General features: G+C 37.9%; 1 protein-coding gene across 1 annotated transcript in view; it reads right to left on the bottom strand.

Annotated features, from left to right (window-relative positions):
• GLIPR1L1 (GLIPR1 like 1) overlaps window positions 1-21,879 on the bottom strand; it is a 28,964-nt gene extending 7,085 nt beyond the window's left edge. Inside the window, exons 1-3 of the mRNA XM_065932231.1 lie at window positions 21,703-21,879; window positions 7,076-7,321; window positions 5,942-6,042 (exon numbers count right to left, since the gene is read on the bottom strand). Coding sequence (XP_065788303.1) covers window positions 5,942-6,042; window positions 7,076-7,321; window positions 21,703-21,879 — 524 coding nt within the window. The remainder of the gene's footprint in view (window positions 1-5,941; window positions 6,043-7,075; window positions 7,322-21,702) is intronic.
• Window positions 21,880-22,297: the final 418 nt, after the last annotated feature.

Raw genomic sequence — 22,297 nt, 5'->3', positions numbered from 1 at the left:
ACATTGTTTTGGTCCCTAACCATGAATGTTGACAAGGAAAAATAACAACAACATAGGCCCCAATTCTGTACTTTTTTTCTTTACAAAAGAAACTATTAAATTATTAAAGTAAATATTAAAGTTATTCTTTACAGGGTGTCCCCAATCCTTGTAGCAGTTATATTCTTGAATATTCTCTAGGACACAAGTTAGATGCAAACCCAATATAATTATGTATGTGACAGCCACAGAGATTCTGCTATAAACACTAATTATCTCTTGATTTTCTTAGTGGAATAAGGAAATTTGAATCGGTCATGAAAACATATGTTTTATAGTTTAATTTAAAAGCACAGTAATATAGTACTTTGATGATGCACCAGAAAGATTTGGCAGTTATTTTGCCTAATTTTCAGTAATATAAGCTGATACATGCTAACAAGACTCTCTTTTTTTCTTTTCCCATTTCTATGTCTGTGGAAGACTTAGGAAAGTGTTACTTATCTAGAGTACACAAAGAAAAATCTAAGAACATATGTTGTATTCCTTTAAAGAATATGTCCCAATTTATTTATTCATTCAACTGTTGATGGACTTCGGGTTGTTCCAGTTTTGGGGTATTACTAATAAGGTTACTATGCATATTTTGATATTTCAGATAAGTCTTTATATGGACATACATTTTCTTGGATATATACCTAGAATGGAATGAATAGATCATACAGTAGGTGCATATTTAACTTTTAAAGAAGCTGTCAGAATTTTTTTTACAAAGCAGTTGTAGCACTTTATATTTCCACCAGCAGTGTGTGATAATAGCAAATCCTTAGCCATTCAGATTATTGTGTACTGGTATTCACTGTGGTTTTAATTTTGTATTTCCCTAATGATGAATGATTTTTGAGCATATTTTTCATGTGCTTATTTGCCATCTCTGTATCTTATTAATCTTGGGTTCATTTTTCTATTGAGCTTTAGGTGTTTCTAGGTATTAAATCTTTTTAAAATTAATTTATTATTTTAACTGGAGGCTAAATACTTTAAAATATTGTAGTGTTTTTTGCCATACATTGACATGAATCAGCTACAGGTGTACATGTGTTCTTCACCCTGAACCCCCCACCCACCTCATTCCCCATCCCACCCCTCAGGGTCATCCCAGTGCACCAATCCTGAGCGCCCTGTCTCATACATCAGACCTGGACTGGTGATCGGTTTCACATATGATAATATACATGTTTCGATGTTATTCTCTTAAGTCATCCCACCCTCACTTTCTTTCACAGAGTCCAAAAGTCTGTCTTTACATCTGTGTCTCTTTTGCTGTCTTGTATATAGGGTCATTGTTACCATCTTTCTAAATTCCATATATATGTGTTAATATACTGTATTGTTGTTTTTCTTTCTGACTTACTTCACGCTGTATAGGAGGCTCCAGTTTCATCCATCTCATCAGAACTGATTCAAATGCATTTTTAAACGGCTGAGTAATATTCCATGGTGCATATGTACCACAGCTTCCTTATCCATTTGTCTGCTGATGGGCATCTAGGTTGCTTCCATGGCCTGGCTATTATAAACAGTGCTGCGATGAACATTGGGGTGCACGTGTCTCTTTCAGATCTGGTTTCCTCAGTGTGTATGCCCAGCAGCAGGATTGCTGGGTCATATGGCAGTTGTATTTCCAGTTTTTTAAGGAGTCTCCACACTGTTCTCCATAGTGGCTGTACTAGTTTGCATTCCCATCAACAGTGTAAGAGGGTTCCCTTTTCTCCACATTTGGTAGCACCCATTTTGACTGGTGTGAGATGGTTCTAGGTATTACATCTTAAGAGTTCTTCCTACATACTTCATACAAGGTCTTTGTTTCACAAAGACTTTCTTCCAGTCTCTGACTTGTCTTTTCGTTTTCTTGCCAGTTTGTTTGAATAGCGGTCATTTTTAATTTTAATGACATTCATCTTACCAACTTATTTTTTTATGGATCATGCTTTTGATGTGGTAGCTAAAAAATCATTGGCTATCTGAAGGTCACAAAGGTTTTATTTATGTTTTCTTCAAAAAGTTTCACAGTTTTTGCCTTACATTTGGATCTATGATCCATTTTTAGTTAATTTTTGTAGATTGCATGTTTTGTAAATCCAAGTTTACTTTTTTTTATATGTGAGTGACAGAGCACCAGTTATTGAAAAATCTTTCTTACATTGCATTTCCTTGTACAGTTTTGAAAATTCAGTTGAACATATGTGGGTCAACCATGTGTCGGGTTTATATGGAGTCTATGTCCTATTCCACTGATCTATTTGTCTAAACTTTACATCAGTATAACAATATCATGATTTTATTAATTTGTGAAAACAATAGTGTTATGTACTTCAGATTTGTTCTAGTTGTTTTAACTATTCTAAGTCCTTTGTATTTTCTTATGAATTTTATGATCTGTTTGTCAGTTTCTATTACAAAAGCCTGTGGGATTTTTATTGGAATTTTATTGAATCCATAGTTCAATTCAGTGAAAAGTTACATCTTTACAATCTTGAGTCTTTTAACCCATTAATTAGGTATAGTGCTCTATTATTGTCTTTGTTATTAATAATTTCTCTCATGACTATTACATAATTTTTAGTATATTAGTTCTTCATGTCTTCTGCCAGATTTATCCCTAAATAATTTATATTTTTTGATGCTCTTATAAATGGTATTGTTATTATAATTCAATTTATGGTTGCTCATTGCCAGTATATGGACATGTAATTATTTTCCATATTGATCTTGTACCCTGAAAAATTGCTAAACTTACTGATTAGTTGTAGAAGAGTTTTCATAGATTCCACTGAATTTTCTTTATAGACCTAGAGACCAATAAGTCAGTAAAGAATGACCCATAGGTCATATCTGGCTTGTGGTCTGATTTTGTGTAGTCGGTGAACTCAGAATTTTTTTTTAAATTATTTTTATTTTAAGGGGTTATTTAATTCAAAACAGAACAAAGATGAATATGTAGCAGAATGTATGTGTCATGCAAAGCCTAATATATTTACTGTCCAGTACTTTACAGAAACAAAATTTAGTACTGGTATAGTGTTACCTATAGACTTTTCATAGATACACTTTATTAGATTTAAGACGTTCCCTTGTATTTTTAATTTTCCAACAACTTTCATCAAGAATGAATGTTTGACTCTTTCTCAGTCTATTGAGATCATATAATCTTTATTTATAGGTTGATTATATGGTGAATTACACTGATTTTAGAATGCTAAAACAGCCCTAAATTACTGGAACAAACTCCCTTTGAATAAGAGGTATGATGCTTTTACTGTATTGGATTCAGCTGCTAAATTTTGTTTAGAATCTTTGTACCTATGTTCATAAGAGATACTGAATAAGCTCAGAATAGGTATTTCTCCAACGAAGAATGCAGATGGCCAACAGGGACATGAAAAGATGCTTAACATTGCTAATTATTAGAGAAATGCAAATCAAAACTGCAATGAATCACTCCACACTAATCAGAATGGCTGTCATCAAAAATAGATGCTGGAGAGGGTGTGGAGATAAGGGAACCTTCCTAGTCTGTTGTGGGAGCATAAGTTGGTACAACCACTATAGAGAGCAGTACAGAAGTTCCTTAGAAAACTAAAACCAGAGCTCTCGTATGATCCTACAGTCCCACTCCCGGGCACACACCCAGAGAAAACCACAACTCAAAAAGATAAGTGCTCCGCAGTGTTTTTTGCAGCACTATTTACAATAGCCAAGACATGGAAGCAACGTAAATGTCCATCAACAGATGCATGGATAAAGAAGATATAACGTCTATCTGTATCTATATATCTATTAATGTCTATCTGTATATTTGAATCACTTTGTTGGGCAACTGAAACTAACACAACATTGTAAATCAGCTACACTTCAAAAAAAAATAAATTACTTCTGCACAGATCAGAAAAAAAGAGAGATTGCTCTGTAGTTTCCACTTTATTTCTCCTTTGTAATTTGGGTCTCTTTGAAGGACTATTGTTTGCTAAAAAGTCTACAATATCTGATATTAACATAGATCCTTCTACTTTCTTTCTATGAATGTTAGCATAGTAAAACTTTTCCCATTCTTTTATTTTTAATCTACCTGTGTCTTTTAATTGAAATATGCTTCTTGTAGGCAGCATATAATTGCTTCTTGATTTTTATCCCATCTTCCAGTCTTTGCCTTCTTATTTGGGTATTTGTATTTACATTTGATGTGATTATTAACATAGATTCAAGGCTATCAGATCTTATTTATTCTATTTGTCTCATCTGTCCTTTATTCTTTTTTTTTTTCTTTTTCTGCTTTCCTTTGGATTAATGGAATATATTTTTAGATTTAATTTTACCTGTTTGGCTTATTGATTTTACTGTTGGTTTGTTATGTGAGGAGCTACTTTAGGGTTTATAGCATGCATCTTTTACTTATCACAGTCAATTTAAATTATTCCTCTTAACACTGAGTAGAAGAACCTTATGGTAATTCACAACCATTTTCTCCTCTCAGCCTTTATGCCATCATTGTCACAGATTTTAACTTTACCTATGTTATAATCTTCACATTTCAATTATCTTTGATTAAATAATTATCTTTTGAAAGGCACAAATAAGGAGAAAACATCCTATGTATTTAACCTCTATAGTTACCATTTCCAGTGGTTCAAACATCTTTATTTCACTTTTATTTTTGAAAAATATTTTCACAGAATATAGTATCCTTAGTCAACAGGTTGCTTTTTTTTTTTTTTTTCCTTTCAGTGTTTAAAGATATTCCTGTCTCTCTCTTGCATTGTTTCCAGTGTGAAATCTGGAAATCCTTATATTTGCTCTTCTGTATGTTAACACATCTTTATTTTCTGATTGCTTTTAAGATTGTCTCTTTATTACTGGCTTTGAAATGTTTCATTATAAGGTTAATTGATATAGTTTACCTCACCTTTGTTGTGATTGGGGCTTGTTAGATTTGTTGGTTCTGTGAGTTTGTAATTTTCCTTAAGTATGCAAAGTACTGGGCCATATTTCCTCAAATATTTTTCTGTCCGTTCCTAATTCAGGAAATCAATTCCCTCTAAAGTTATGTCACAGCTAACTGATGCTCTTTTTATCACTTTTTTTGCTTTTTTGGATTCTTTTTTTCCCTCTGTGTATCCTGCCTTGAATGGTAAAAATAAGTGTTCTACAATTTCTCTGGTATTTATAAAAACTGTACTCTACCCCAAACTTCTAGGCCATCTGTCATTCTTTTTTTACTTGTTACTGAGAGGGAATGGAAGAAAATACAGAAAGAGATATACACATTTGTACCTCTCCATGGCAACTTTAACAAATATCATGTCCTTTTTGCCAAACCTGTATATTTATTCTTAGCCTATATTTTAATCTTTTCTGCATTTTATTTTTACATTTTTGTTAAAGAGTTGGATTATTAACTACTAAATCTTATTCCTTGTACAGATATGCTGAATTTGAGGTCCAGAATTTTATTTTTGGAGATTCCCACTAGGCTTTTGTTTTATTTCATTTAGATATGCATTTTCCAGCGAGGCAGCCAAAAATTTTTGGTACTCTTTTCTTAGAAGAATGTGCCTTTTACTCTTATTCTCAATCATTTACTCATTCAAGTTACATTAGCATCTGCCAACCTATTTCGTGTTCAGTATGTAAATATTACTGTGGCAATGTTATTTTACAATATCTATTCTCTTACTTAACAAGTGATCTCCATCATTTCCTCTCTCAAGATTAAGTCATTCATGATCAGCATAATTTTTCACACATTCTGTTTTATTTTATCTCTTTCTTTTGATTAGCATTATAGAGGGAGACTGTGCTTATCAAAAATATACTTGTCTCTTTTGTATAGCATCATACTTTTGCAAACAATCATTTAACATGTACTTCAACTTAAAGTATTTTTAATAGCAAAATAACTTACGCAAGTGCATAGTTACATACAAATAGTGCAGTGTCAGGGCTCCCAAGATTTGGACAAATTGCAACTGCACAACCAACTTTAAATGAAGAGGCCCAAACTACCTATAAAGAAAGGAATTTTAAAATGAAATATGCAAAACTACTCTACACAAACAGTGCATTATGGGAACAGGCATAAGGAAAGTCAATCAACTGTGGGAAAACTTCAACTTGCCTTCTACATGGGCAACTGGGCTCTGGGAAGAGAAGAGTGAAAGATAGACAGACATATTTTTAAAAGAATGACTACAGTGGAATATTACTCAGCCATAAAACAGAATGAATTTGAGTCAGCAGTATATTAGCACATCTTTATGTAATCTAGGAATGTGGTGCTGATGAACCTATTTGCAGGGCAGCAATAGAGATGCAGACATCCAGGACAGACCTATGGACACAGCAGGAAAAGGAGAGGGTGGGGTGAACTGAGAGAGTAGCACTGAGACATATGCACTACTGTATGTAAAGTAGCTCGTGGGAAGCTTCTGCACAACACAGGGACCGCACCCCAGTGTACTGTGACAACACAGAGGAGTGGGGTGGGGATTGGGGTGGGAGGGAAGATCAAGATGAAGGACATATATGCAGACTTATGGCTGACTCGCATTGTACAATAAAACCAACCCAACATTGTAAAGTAAGTATCCACCAATTGAAAAATAAATTTAAAAAATGGCTAACATTTTTCCAAATTTAATTTAAACTGTAAACCTATAGTGCCAAGAGACTCAGTAAACTGCAGCACAAGAGACATGAAGAAAACTGAAAAATTTTGAAATTGCTTGAGACTTGTAATAAAGGAAAAAATTTAAGGCAGTCTGGGAAATCAAGACACATTACATACAGAGGAATAAATAAAAGAATTACAGTAGATTTCTTGTTGGAAACAGTGCAAGTGAGTTGATAATGGAGTAAGATTATTAAAAAAAAAAACTTATTGCATAGAATTCTATTCCCATTAAAAATATCTTCCAAATGAAGGTAAATTTTCCAGATATTTAAAAGAAACTCTAAGGAAAGTGCTAAAAATTTGTCTTATGATTAAAATATGCATATGTAAGAATTAATAAAATCTGAGATTGAAGCACACATATACCTGTGTATAATGGCCGCAAATTTTGGAACATGATTTTGTATTAAAATCATAAAATTTTCTTTCATCATACCACATATCAACAGCAAATTTTGCTACAGATGTGGTTAATGGACCTAACCAGAGATTTTCTCCAGCAAGTTGAAAAGTTGGATGGCATTTAAATACTTCTGTTGAACAGGAGTTGTGTTTGAATTTACACTTCTTTGCCCATGCTTCAGCAGTCTTTGCTAAAGCTTCATCCCAACTCTGAAAGATAAAAATAATTTACATTGAATTATGTATATTTGTCTGGGTTAAAGTTATTCTAATGACTATAATAAATTAATTTTTATGTAATTGTTGTTACCGAAACAGAGTTTTTAGTATTTATTATGTTCACAACTATTTCTATTTGGTTCTGATTCAGAAGCACTTATTTAGTACACATTGTATGTCAGTTCATTTTTGTACTTCCATCTAGCAGATGGCTTGGTTCAGCGAGATACTCAACAAATACAACTGAATGTGATTTAAAGAAGTTGGAGTTCACAATCTAATAATTGAAGAAGGTTACACAGATATATCATAAGTAAACTATGAGCACATTTATAATTAAAAAGAGAAAAAGTCTCTTAGCACACTAAGTATAGAATTTCCTTAATTTGATCAAGAGTATCTACAAAAGAAAACCAAAATCCTATAATAAACATTAATACCTAGTGGTAAAATATCGAAAGCTTTCCCATAAGATTGAGAACGAAACACAATGTCTCATTATTTCTGCTTAAAGTTGTTCTGGAGTTTAGGCAGTATAATTAAAAAGGGGAGATATAAATATATAAGACAAGATATAAAGTGTATAATGATTTGACTATCTCATTATTTACAGATGACACGCCTGGGTACACAGAAAATTCAAATGAGTACAGAAACAAACTTAAAAGTAGTAAGTAAATTTATCAAAGTTGTCAGATACCAGGAGGAGGAAAAGATAAAAATTGTATTTCCATATACACTCCAGAATCCAATAGCTTCAAAAATATCAAATATATATATAATTAAATCTAATAAATCATATAAAAATTATCTCCAAACTGAAAACCACGAAACATTACTAAGAGAAATATTAATGGACAAATAAATGGAGAGATATTAAATATTCATGGGCTGGAAGATTCCATACATACTTAAAAAACACTGGTCTTGAATATATTTCTAACGAAAATCTAAGTAGGTTTTTGAAGGACGGCAAAATGATTATAAATTATTTATGAATTCAAAGAACCAACACTAGTGAGTTCAGTTCAGTTCAGTCGCTCAGTTATGTCTGACTCTTTGTGACCCCATGAACCGCAGCACGCCAGGCTGCCCTGTCTATCACCAAATCCCAGAGTCCACCCAAACCCATGTCCATTGTGTTGGTGATGCCTTACAGCCATCTCATCCTCTGTCGTCCCCTTCTCCTCCTGCCCTCAATCTTTCCCAGCATGACGGTCTTTTCAAATGAGTCAGCTCTCTGCATCAGGTGGCCAAAGGATTGGAGTTTCAGCTTCAACATCAGTCCTTCCAACGAAACCCAGGACTGCTCCTCTTTAGGATGACTGGTTGGATCTCCTTGCAGTTCAAGGGACTCTCAAGAGTCTTCTCCAACACCACAGTTCAAAAGCATCAATTCTTCTGTGCTCAGCTTTCTTTATAGTCCAACTCTCACATCCATACATGACCACTGGAAAAACCATAGCCTTGACTAGACGACCTTTGTTGGCAATGTAATGTCTCTTCCATTTAACATGCTCTCTAGGTTCGTCATAACTTTCCTTCCAAAGAGCAAACGTCTTTTAATTTCATGGCTGCAATCACCATCTGCAGTGATTTTGGAGCCTAAAAAAATAAAGTCAGCCGCTGTTTCCATTGTTCCCCATCTATTTCCCATGAGGTGATGGGACCAGATGCCATGATCATAGTTTTCTGAATGTTGAGCTTTAAGCCAACTATTTTACTCTCTTCTTTCACTTTGATCAAGAGGCACTTTAGTTCTCTTCACTTTCTGCCATAAGGGTTGTGTACTGCATATCTGAGGTTATTGACATTTCTCCCGGCAATTTTGATTCCAGCTTGTGCTTCTTCCAGCCCAGTGTTTTTCATGATGTACTCTGCATATAAGTTAAATAAGCAGGGTGACAATATACAACCTTGACGTACTCCTTTTCCTATTTGGAACCAGTATGTTGTTCCATGTCCAGTTCTAACTGTTGCTTCCTGACCTGCATACAGATTTCTCAAGAGGCAGGTCTGGTGGTATGGTATTCCCACCTCTTGAAGAATTTTCCACAGTTTATTGTGATCCACACAGTCAACGGCTTTGGCATAGTCAATAAAGCAGAAATAGATGTTTTTCTGGAACTCTCTTGCTTTTTCAATGATCCAGTGGATGTTGGCAATTTGATGTCTGGTTCCTCTGCCCTTTCTAAATCCAGCTTGAACATGTGGAAATTTATGGTTTACATACTGTTGAAGTATGGCTTGGAGAATTTTGAGCATTACTCTACTAGCATGTGAGATGAATGCAATTGTGGAGTAGTATGAGCATTCTTTGGCATTGCCTTTCTTAGGAAACAGAATGAAAACTCACCTTTTGAAGATGGTGGAGGGATATGATAGGGAGACCACCTTCTCCCCCACTAATTCATCGAAAGATCATTTGAACGCTGAGCTAATTCCACAAAACAACCTCTTAACGCTGGTGGAGGACACCAGACACCTAGAAAGGCTGCCCATTGTCTTTGAAAGGCAGTAGGACAAAACATAAAAGATAAAAATAGAGACAAATGAGTTAGGGACGGAGATCCTTCCCCTTCCCCTTTTTGGGAAGGGTAGTGAAGGAGGAGAAGTTTCCAAACACCAGGAAACCCTCTCACCAGCAGGTCTGCAGGGAGTTTTGGAATCTCAGATGGCAACATAATCAGGAGGAAAAAAAAAACAAACCTCACAGATTAGGTGCCTAACCGAACTTCCAGTGGAGAAGTAGCCCAGACGCTCATGTCCGCCACCAGCAAGCAGGGGCTGAACAGGGAGGCGCGGGCTGCATTGCTTAGGGTAAGGGCCGGGCCTGAATGCCCTGAGGAACATCTGAGGGAGCTAACATGAGATAGTAACCCAAACTGTGGGGTAGCCAGAGAGAGAGGGAAAAAAAAAAGAGAAAGAGAGAGAGAGAACTTTCCCACAAAAAGCTCTAACCTAAGGCACTGCCAGCCCGCTCACAGAACAAAGGACTGAGCGAATACCAGAGGAGAGCTAGCTGGCTGCGGACCAGACCATTCCCAGCCGCAGTCAGAGAGGCAGGCCGGGGCAGCCAGAGCTGGAGGGAGAGGGGCAATCTCAGCCCCAGTGTCAGCATCCTCTACCGAACTGCAAGCAGGCTCCTGGTTGCTAACCATGTCTTCCCGGGATCCTGGATGGTTGACACCCGCCAGGAGGGCCACAACCAGAGATGAGCTCCCCAGAGGAGACACACGGCACACCAGAGAGGGCGCTCCCGCTGCACACCCAGGAGACGTAGTGGCTGGGGCAAGGGAGGTGAGAAGACGCACTGCCCACCTGGGGAGAGTGCGCGCGCCAAGCACCTGGTCGCCTGAGCTGCTCGGACCAGGGAAGGGCTCAAAACTCAGGCCCAACTGAGTCTGTGCCTTTGCGGAGTACCCCAGAACCTGAACCTGAGCAGCTTAGACCTGGGGAATGCACACAACCCAGGGCCTGCTTTAGACCGTTTCCCTGCAGAGCAACCTGGAGCCTGAGCAGTGTAGGCGGGGAAAGCACACACGCCGTGAGCGGGGGCAAAGCCAGTGTGGCCCAGGCACTGCAAGCACCCCCCACACACACCAGTGATATTTGTTTGCAGAGCTCCTCCTTCCCCACAGCACGACTGAACAAGTGAGCCTAGGTAAGTGACCACCTTCGCCCCCTTGTGTCAGGGCAGAAATTAGACACTGAAGAGACCAGTAAACATAGGAAGCCAAAATAAAGAAGAGGGAACTGCTTTGGAAGTGACAGGTGCAACAGATTAAAACCCTGTAGTTAACACCGACTACCTAGGAAGGGGCTTATAGACCTTGAGAAGAAATATAAGCTGGAACAAGGAACTATCAGAAACTGAACTGACTCTACACTGCTCTCAACAGCTCCAGAGAAATATAGTAAAATAGATATATTTTACTAGTAACATTTTTTTAATTTTTAAAATTTTTGTTTTATTTTAAAATTCTTTATTACTCCTTTAATTTTCATTTTTATAACCACCTACCTTGTTAAAAAAAAGCCCTATTTTAAGGCAAATTTCATATATTTATTTTTATAATTTTTGTGACTTTGTTTCATTTTTTAAATATTGTATTTTTGAGAGTCTAACCTCTACCTTAGATTTTTAATCTTTGCTTTTTGGTATTTCTTATCAGTTTTGTACCTTTAAGAATCCAATCTTCAGTACCCATTTTACTTAGGAGTGTGATTACTGGCTTGATTACCCTCTCCCCCTTTTGACTCTCCTTTTTATCTCCCATGTCAGCTCTATCTTGTCCCTCCCCCTTCTCTTCTCTACCCAACTATGTGAATCTCTTTGGGAATTCCTGGCTGTGCAGAACATTTAGGGAACTGATTACTGGTTAGATCTGTTTCTCTCTTTTTCATTCCCCTTTTTCTCCTCCTGCTCACCTTTATCTCCTTCCTCCCTTTTCTCTTCTCTATGTAACTCTGTGAACTTCTCTGGGTGTTCCAGACTGTGGAGAGCACATGGGGAATTGATTACTGGCTAGATTGCTCTCTCCCCTTTGGATTCCCCCTCTTTTCCTCCTGGTCATATCTATCTCCCTCCTCCCTCGTCTCTTCTCCATGTAACTCTGTGAACCTCTCTTGGTGACCCTCAATGTGGAGAATCTTTTCTCGATTAACCTAGATGTTTTATCATCGGTGCTGTATGGATGGAGAAGTCTTGAGGCTACTGTAAGAAGAAGACTGAAAGTCAGAGGCAGGAGGCTTAAACCCAAAACTTGAGTACTCCAGAAAACTCCTGACTCCAGGGAACATTAATCAACAAGAGCTTATCAAAAAGCCTCCACACCTACACTGAACCAAGCTCCACCCAAGGGCCAACAAGTTTCAGAGCAAGACATATCAAGTTAATTCTCCAACAACACAGGAACATAACCCTAAGCATTAAAATACAGGCGGCCAAAAGTCACACAAAACCCACAGCCACCTCAAAACTTACTACTGGACACTTCATTGTACTCCAGAGGGAAGAGATCAGCTCCACCCGCCAGAACACTGACACAAGCTTCCCTAACCAGGAAACCTTGACAAGCCACTCGTCCAACCCCACCCACAAGGAGGAACTTCCATAATAAAGAGGAACCACAAACTTCTAGCATATAGAAAGGCCACCCAAACACAGCAGTCTAAACAAGATGAAAAGGCAGAGAAATATTCAGCAGGTAAAGGAACATGATAAATGCCCACCAAACCAAACAAAAGAGGAGGAGATAGGGTTTCTACCTGAAAAAGAATTCAAAATAATGATAGTAAAAATGACCCAATATCTTGAAAACAAAATGCAGTTATAGATAGTCTAGATACAAGGATTGAGAAGATGCAAGAAATGTTTAACAAGGGCCCAGAAGAAATAAAAAAGTCAATCAATAATGAATAATGCAATAACTGAGATCAAACTCACTCTGGAGGGAACCAACAGTAGCATAACTGAGGCAGAAGAGAGGATAAGTGAGGTGGAAGATAGAATGGTGGAAATAAATGAAGCAGAGAGGGAAAAAGAATGAAAAGCAATGAGGACAACTTCAGAGACCTCTGAGACAATGTCCAATGCCCCAACATTTGAATTGTAGGAGTCCCAGAAGAAGAGAAAAAGAAAGGCCATGGGAAAATACTTAGTTGAAAACTTCCCCCAAATGGGGAGGGTTAGGGTTAGCCACCCAACTCCAAGGACTCCAGAGAGTCCCATATAGGATAAACCCAAGGCAAAACACCCCAAGACACATATTAATCAAATTAACAAAGATCAAACAGAAAGAACAAATATTAAAAGGAGCAAGGGAGAATTAACAAATGACACACAAGGGGATTCCCATAAGGATAACAGCTGATCTTTCAATAGAAACTCTTCAGGCCAGAAGGGATACGCTTAAAGTGATGAAAGAGAAAAACCTACAACCCAGATTACTGTACCCAGCAAGGATCTCATTCAGATATGAAGGAGTATTCAAAAGCTTTACAGACAAGCAAAAGCTGAGAGAATTCAGCACCACCAAACCAGCTCCTCAACAAATGCTAAAGGAACTTCTCTAGACAGGAAATGTAGAAAGGGTGAATAAACTTGACCCAAAACAACAAAGTAAATGGCAACGGGATCATACTTATCAATAATTACCTTAAATGCAAGTGGGTTGAATGCCCCAACCAAAAGACAAAGACTAGCTGAATGGATACAAAGCAAGATCCCTATATATGCTGTCTACAAGAGACCCACCTCAAAACAAGGGACACATACAGACTGAAAGTGAAGGGCTGGAAAAGGATATTTCAAGCAAATGTAGACAAAAAGAAAGCAGAAGAAGCAATACTCATATCAGAGAAAATAGACTTTGAAATAAAGAAAAGAGACAAAGAATAATGAAAAGAGACAAAGGACACTACATAATGATCAAAGGATCAATCCAAGAAGAAGATATAACAATTATAAATATCTATGCACCGAACATAGGAGCACCACAATATATAAGGTAGATGCTAAGCAACAATTAGAATTGGACATGGAACAACAGACTGGTTCCAAATAGGAAAAGGAGTATGTCAGGGCTGTGTATTATACCCTGCTTGTTTAACTTATATGCAGATACATCATGAGAAATGCTGGGCTGGAAGAAGCACAAGTTGGAATCAAGATTGCCAGGAGAAATATCAATAAGCTCAGATATGCAGATGACACAACCCTTATGGCAGAAAGTGAAGAGGAACTAAAAAGCCTCTTGATGAAAGTGAAAGAGGAGAGTGAAAAAGTTGGCTTAAAGTTCAATATTCAGAAAACTAAGATCATGGCAACTGGTCTCATTACTTCATGGGAAATAGATGGGGAAACAGTGGAAACTGTCAGACTTTATTTTTCTGGGCTCCAAAATCACTGCAGATGGTGATTGCAGCCATGAAATTAAAAGATGCTTACTCCTTGGAAGGAAAGTTATGACCAACCTAGATAACGTATTAAAAGCAAAGATATTACATTGCCAACAAGGCTCCATCTAGTCAAGGCTATGGTTTATCCAGTGGCGATGTATGGATTGAGAGTTGGACTGTGAAGAAAGCTGAACACTGGAAAATTGATGCTTTTGAACTGTGGTGTTGGAAAAGACTCTTTAGAGTCCCTAGGACAGCAAGGAGATCCAACCAGTTCATCCTAAAGGAGATCAGTCCTGGGTGTTTATTGGAAGGACTCATGTGAAGCTAAAACTCCAATATTTTCGCCACCTCATGCTAAGAGTTGACTCTTTGGAAAAGACCCTGATGCTGGGAGGGATTGGGGGCAGGAGGAGAAGGGGACAACATAGGATGAGATGGCTGGATGGCATCACCGACTCGATGGACGTGAGTCTGAGTAAACTCCGGGAGTTGGTGATGGACAGGGAGGCCTGGCGTGCTGCAACTCATGGGGTCGCAAAGAGTCGGACATGACTGAGGGACTGAACTGACTGATTGATGAAAGGGGATATTAACAATAACACAATAATAGTGGGAGACTTTAATACCTCACTCACACCTATGGATAGATCAACTAAACAGAAAATTAGCAAGGAAACACAAACGTTGAATGATACAATGGACCACTTAGACCTAATTGATATCTATAGGACATTTCAGTCGAAAACAATAAATTTCACCTTTTTCTCAAATGCACATGGAACCTTCTCCAGGATAGATCACATCCTGGGCCATAAAAGTACCCTTGATAAATTCAAAAAAATTGAAATCATTCCAAGCATCTTTTCTGATCACAATGCAGTAAGATTAGATGTCAACTACAGGGGGAAAAAAAAAACTATTAAAAATACAAACATATGGAGGCTAAACAACATGCTTCTGAACAACAAAAAAATCACAGAAGAAATCAAAAAAGAAATCAAAATATGCATAGAAATGAAAACACAACAACCCCAAACCTATGGGACTCAGTAACAGCAGTGCTAAGGGGAAGGTTCATAGCAATACAAACTTACCTCAAGAAACAAGAAGAAAATCAATTAAATAACCTAACTCTACACCTAAAGCAAACCAGTAAAAGAAGAACCCCAGGGTTAGTATAAGGAAAGAAATCATAAAAATTAGGGCAGAAATAAATGAAAAACAACAACAACAACAACAACAAAGGTGATCATAGCAAAAATCAATAAAGCTAAAAGCTGGTTCTTTGAGAAGAGAAATAAAATAGACATACCATTACCAAGACTCATCACGAAAAAAAAGGTAGAAGAATGAAAATTAGAAATGAAAATGGAGAAATCACAACAGAAAACACAGAAATACAGAGGATCATAAGAGACTACTATCAGCAACTATATGCCAATAAATGGACAACTTGGAAGAAATGCACAAATTCTTAGAACGGTATAACTTTCCAAAACTGAACCAGGAAGAAATAGAAAATCTTAACAGACCCATCACAAGCATAGAAATCAAAACTGTAATCAGAAATCTTCCAGCAAACAGCAGCCCAACACCAGACAGCTTCACAGGTGAATTCTACCAAAAATGTAGAGAAGAGCTAACACCTATCCTACTCAAACTCTTCCAGAAAATTGCAGAGGAAGGTAAACTTCCAAACTCATTCTATGAGGCCACCATCACCCTAATACCAAAACCTAAGATGCCACAAAAAAGGAAAACTATAGGCCAATACCACTGATTAACATAGATGCAAAAATACTTAATAAAATTTAAGCAAACAGAATCCAACAAGACATTAAAAGGGTCATACATCATGACGAAGTGGGCTTTATCCCAGGGATTCAAAGTTTCTTCAATATTCACAAATCAATTAATGTGATGCACCACATTAACAAATTGAAAGATAAAAGCCACATGATTATCTCAATAGATGCAGAGAAAGCCTTTGACAAAATTCAACATCCATTTATGATAAAAGTCCTCCAGAAAGCAGGAACAGAAAGAACATCAGTTCAGTTCAGTTCAGTAGCTCAGTCGTGCCCGACTCTTTGCGACCCCATGAGCTGCAGCACGCCAGGCCTCCCTGTCCATCAGCAGCACTTGGAGTCCACCCAAACCCATGTCCATTGAGTGGTGATGCCATCCAACGATCTCATCCTCTGTCGTCCCCTTCTCCTCCTCCCCTCAATCTTTCCCAGCACTGGAGTCTTTTCCAATGAGTCAGCTCTTCACATCAGGTAAACCCACAGCAAACATTATCCTCAATGGTGAAAATTTGAAAGCATTTCCCCTAAAATCAGAAATAAGATAAGGGTGCCCACTCTCACCACTACTATTCAACATAGTTTTGGAAGTCTTGGCCACAGCTATCAGAGAAGAAAAAGAAATAAAAGGAATCCAGATTGGATAAGAAGAAGTAAAAGTCTTGCTGTTTGCAGATGACATGATCCTCTACATAGAAAACCCTAAAGACTCCACCAGAAAATTACTAAAGCTAATCAGTGAACATAATAAAATTGCAGGATATAAAATTAACACACAGAAATACCTTGCATTCCTATACACTTACAAAGAGAAACAGAGAAATTAAGGAAACAATTCCATTCACCTTTGCAATGAAAAAAATAAATACTTAGGAATAAATCTACCTAAAGAAACAAAAGACCTATATATAGAAAACTATAAAACACTGATGAAAGAAATAAAAAATGACACAAATAGATGGAGAAATATATCATGTTCATAGATTGGAAGAATCAATATAGTGAAAATGAGTGTACTATCCAAAGTAATCTATAGATTCAATGCAATCCCTGTCAAGCTACCAATGGTATTTTTCAGAGAACTAGAACAAATAATTTCACAATTTGTATGGTAATACAAAAACCCTTAAATATCCAAAGCAGTCTTGAGAAAGAAGAATGGAACTGAAGGAATTTGGATGATTTGAGAGAATAGCATTAAAACGTGTATATTATGTAAAACAGATAGCCAGCCCAGGTTTGGTGCATGAGACAGGGTGCTCAGGGCTGGTGCACTGGGATGACCCTGAGGGATGGGATGGGGAGGGAGGTTGAAAGGGGGTTCAGGATGGGGAACACATGTATACCCATGGCTCATTAAAGTCGATGTATGGCAAAAACCACCACAATATTGTTAAGTAATTTGCCTCCAACTAAAATAAATAAATGTTAAAAAAAAAAAAAAAAGGAAACTGACTTTTTCCAGTCCTGTGGCCACTGCCGAGTTTTTCAAATTTGAGGGGTATTGAGTGCAGCGCTTTCACAGCATCATCTTTTAGGATTTGAAATAGCTCAACTGGAATTCCATCACCTCCACTAGCTTTGTTCGTAGTGATGTTTCCTAGGGCCCACTTGCCATCATATTCCAGGATGCCTGGCTTTAGGTGAGTGATCATACCTTCATGATTATCTGGGTCAAGAAGATTTTTTTGTATAGTTCTTCTGTGTATTCTTGCCATTTCTTCTTAATATCTTAATATCACTTAGCATAAGATCCTGCAGATTCTTCCATGCTTTCACAATGGCATGATTTTCTTCTTTTTTTTAAGGCTGAATAATATTCCATTGTTTGCATATACAGGCTTCACTGAGTGCTCAGTTGGTAAAGAACCTGCCTGCAGTGCAGGAGGCCCTGGTTTGATTCCTGGGTTGGGAAGATCTGCTGGAGAAGGGATAAGCTACCCACTTCAGCATTCTTGGGCTTCCTGGTGGCTCAGCTGGTAAAGAATCCACAAGCAATACAGATTTTTCTTTATCCAGGCATCTGTTGATGAACTCTTTGTTGTGTCTATCTCTTTGTGACCCCATGGACTGCAGCATGCCAGGCTTTTCCATCCTTCACCATCTCCCAGAGCTTGTTCAACTCATGTCCACTGAGTGAGGGATGCCATCCAATCATCTTGTACAGGGTGGCCAAAGTGTTGGAGCTTCAACTTTAGCATCAGCCCTTCCAATGAATATTCAGGAGTGATTTCCTTTAGTATTGACTGGTTTAATCTCCTTGCTGTCAAGGGGACTCTCAAGAGTCTTCTCCAGAACCACAGTTCAAAAGCATTAATTCTTGGGCTCTCAGTCTTCTTTACGGTCCAACTCTCATATCCACACATGACTACTGGAAAACCCATAGCTTTGAATAGACTGACCTTTGTCAGCAAAGTAACATTTCTGCTTTTTAATATGCTGTCTAGGTTTGTCATAGCTTTTCTTCCAAGGAGCAAGTGTCTTTTGATTTCATGGCTGCAGTCACCATCTGCAGTGATTTTGTAGCCCAGAAAAATAAAGTCTGTCACTGTTTCCATTGTTTCCCTATTATTTGCCATGAAGTGATAAGACTGGATGCCATGATCTTAGTTTTCTGAATGTTGAGTTTTAAGTCAACTTTTTCACTTTCCTCTTTCACCTTCATCAAGAAGCTCTTGGGTTGTTTCTATATCTTGGTTATTGTGAATGAATGAATATGGACATGCAGTGATCTCTTCAAGATCCTGACTTTTTTCTTCAATTTTTGGGGGGTATAAACCCAGAAGTTGGATTTTTGGATCATATGGTAGTTTTATTTTTAATTTCTTGAGGAACCTCCATACTTTTCTCCATAGCTGCAGCACAATTTTAAATTCCCAAGAACAGGGTACTGTGATTCAAATTGTTTTACAACCTCACCAAAACTTACCATAAAATTTATGTGTTATTTTTAGTTATTATCAGCATAAGAAATGTTTGTAGGTAAGAAGAAGAACAATCTGAATATAAAAGCCATTAATTCAACAAAAAATAGGGATGAAAAGATAGCAAAAGGATCATAAATCTATTTACAAAACCAAGAGGATCAGTAGATATCCTCTTATTCCTCACACTAGTAAAGCAATTATCAGAAGAATGACTTTGGGAGCTCTTGTTCTACTGCCTGTAAGTGAGTTAGCTGAGTTTGGGGGCACCCCTTTGCCCCAGACAGACAGGATGAATCCTAATTCATTTTCTCTACAACCTGTGTCAGTATGAGATTAAACATTTTGTTTCACTAAGCCAATCTTTGTTTCACTGAGATTTCAGGGTTTATTTCGTACAAAAGCCCAGCCTAGCATCTTGTAAAACTTACTGCTGGAAGTGGGGTGCAGCCATTATAAAAATCCAAATTCATACCACTTGAGACCTAGGTAGGAGGGATTCCTGCTCTTGGTCCAGGCTTTATAAGACATCACATAAAACACACACACACACACAAACACACACTTTTCCTCATTTTAACCTTAGCACGGGTTTAATGTGACCCACAACACTGAATGTCTGCCTCTTTTGCCACACGTTTTAAAGCAAAAGACTTCTGTATCAGAATGGTAAAAGGCTTGTGAATATTGTTGGTGATGACACTAGAGACAGACACTACTTCAGAGTCCAAGAAACAGTTGAAGCGCTTAGGTTAAAAGATCAACTTGTCAAATCCTTCATTTCAGTGTGAAAGCAGTAGATCCATGAATAACATAATATTGCTTGGAAGTACTACTGAAGATCTGTTTCATCACTTCTCCATATTCCCTGATTTCAGGTATAAAGGAGACATTTTGCAATGGTAAAATGGTAACAAATTTCTATTACTGTTGAGTAGGGATGCGTGTAGTTCTTTAGGTCACTTAAGTGAAGAATGACATCAGTTCTTCACATTGTCCCCTAGATGGGCATAAGCACCAGAATGGTAAATAATCTTATATTTATAAAAATATTTAAGAAGACAATTAAATTTCCAAAAACATTTTAAAAATATTTAAAATACTTAAAATTGAAGACCATTCATTATAACTTTAACCCAACCTCTATATATTTATAGCTATAAAATTATAACTGTAAATTTAATAGAAAGTTTTGATGATTTTAGAAGAAATGAAAATTTACTTAATAACATCAATGAAAATGAGCAAAATTATTCTGACCAAATCCAAATCTGAGCAGATTAGATGAAATTTCTGAAACCACATATTCTTTACTAAATGAAAATTTAACTGCTGAACCACCAATGACACATGGGCTTCCATTTTTATACTTCTCCTAAGTCACAAATGTTAGTGGCAAGTTTGCCTGAACTATGCTGGCAACTACAGTTAGTTGACAAGCAGTGAGGATATTAATGTCAGGGGAATAATGGCAATCCATGTGATTCAGAAACAAAATATCTGAAAAAAATGTGATCTATTATTCAGGAGGCAGATCATAAGTTCAAGCTGAAGCTGAGCTCAGTAAACCAAATATTGATAGTATCTGGTGGTTGTTGTGTGGGTTCAACAAGTTATCATAAAAGTAAATCACTGGCAAGTTTGGAAGAAGAAAGAGAATCAGGAAATGTGGGGCTTTTGAGAAATGGAAAAGAAACTGCTTCTATATAGCATATTATAATAAAATTTTAAAAAGACTTTGAGAGAACAAGCTGTAAAGCGTTCATATGATTAAAAAGCCTCAGGCCAAAAAGAAGTCTGTGACTCCCAGGAAATCCTCCTAAGTTTTTAAAAACTCCTTAGCAAATGGAACAGGTTCAGACTGTACCAATTTCCCCAAAATTCATGTTTCAAGGATACTGCCATTAAGACGAAAAATAAAAGTACCAGGGTGAGAAATCAAAGAACGATTCAAAAACTTCTCCAAGCTGTACTTTAAGCATGAGTATTGGGACTTAGAACTGACTGGAGGTATAAGGCCAAAAGACCCTCAGAATTCTGCAGACAGATGTATTCCCAAAGATATTGTGAACCTGCTATGAAAAAGCAAATGAATGCAAGATATATTAAATGACACTTAGACCTTACTGGTGGCAGAAAGCAGTCTGAGAAGGCTATATAACCCTCAAGAGAGCATAACTCCCAAAGTCAACTTCAGATGGGTCCAAGGAGAATGAAGGATAAGGAAGGATATTTTTAAAGAAAGATAGATGGACAAGGGAACTCCTACCACCTCTAATCAAATAACTTTTCTGACCTCCAGTATAGCAGCTCTTCTAACACCTGCCCTAAAGATTTCAGAATTGCTCTGAACCAATGTTTTCTGTGTGGTTCCCACTTGTTCGTTTTCTGAATGGATAAAAGTTTGCTATAGTCTTGTCTATGCGTTATCATTGCAAACTGTTTATGTGTGGGACAGACAGTCACTAGGCCAAGAATATCCACAAGGATCCACCACCGCCTTGGGTCCAGCAAACCTGCACAAAAGGGAGCCAAGTCTAGGCAAGCAACAGCTTCAAATCTCCTTTCTCATGCACTCTTGTCACTACCTTGGAAGAGACAGTTCGGTCAAGGCGTACATTTTAGATGCATGCTGAAAGTTCCAGACTGAATTCATACAAAGGAGTCCATGAAACTCATTGCCCAGATACCTTAGGGTGAACCAGAGAAGTAGATCCTAGCCTAGGTTCTTCCTCACCATGTATTTCATGTTGGCCGCAGGGGGCGAGACGTTGGTCCGCGCTTCATTGTGAAATCTGACGCACTCCTCTATAAACGTCTCATTCGTGATGGAGGGAACCTTGGGAGGCGATTTACTGGCTACCAGACAGAGACCTAAGGTCCATAGATAGCTCAGTTTCTTCCTGAGGATCATGGTGGGACGCAGAGAACGCTCTGGCTCGCAGACCCGTAACGGCTCAGTCAGTCTGGCTTTTCTGGCTCCTGGAGTCCAGGCTCTTCCGGCGGCTCTGACTCCTGGCGGGGGCTTGCGGCCGGTGTGGGCATGCGCGGAGCGGGGGCCCGGTGCAGAGGAGCGTGACAGACGGCCCATTCGCCTGTACAGAAAGTCCTAGGCTGCAGAATAAAGCCTTGAGTCGCTCTGTGGTGCAGTTTTACCCATTCAAGCACCCATTCAAGGTGCTTTCTGTGGATCCAATCCGGAATCACTGCAGAGGGGGCCTGGATTGTAAACCAGATTGCAACATGCACGCAACGCATCTATGGAAAAGGGCAACGTGTATAGGATGCAGACAGTGGACCGGGCCTGTGCAAGCAAAACCCTATAGAGTGGT

The sequence above is a fragment of the Muntiacus reevesi genome, chromosome 4 (assembly GCF_963930625.1).
Source record: "Muntiacus reevesi chromosome 4, mMunRee1.1, whole genome shotgun sequence".
In the NCBI taxonomy this organism is placed as follows: domain Eukaryota; kingdom Metazoa; phylum Chordata; class Mammalia; order Artiodactyla; family Cervidae; genus Muntiacus; species Muntiacus reevesi.
This window is presented reverse-complemented; position numbering and strand designations above follow the sequence as displayed.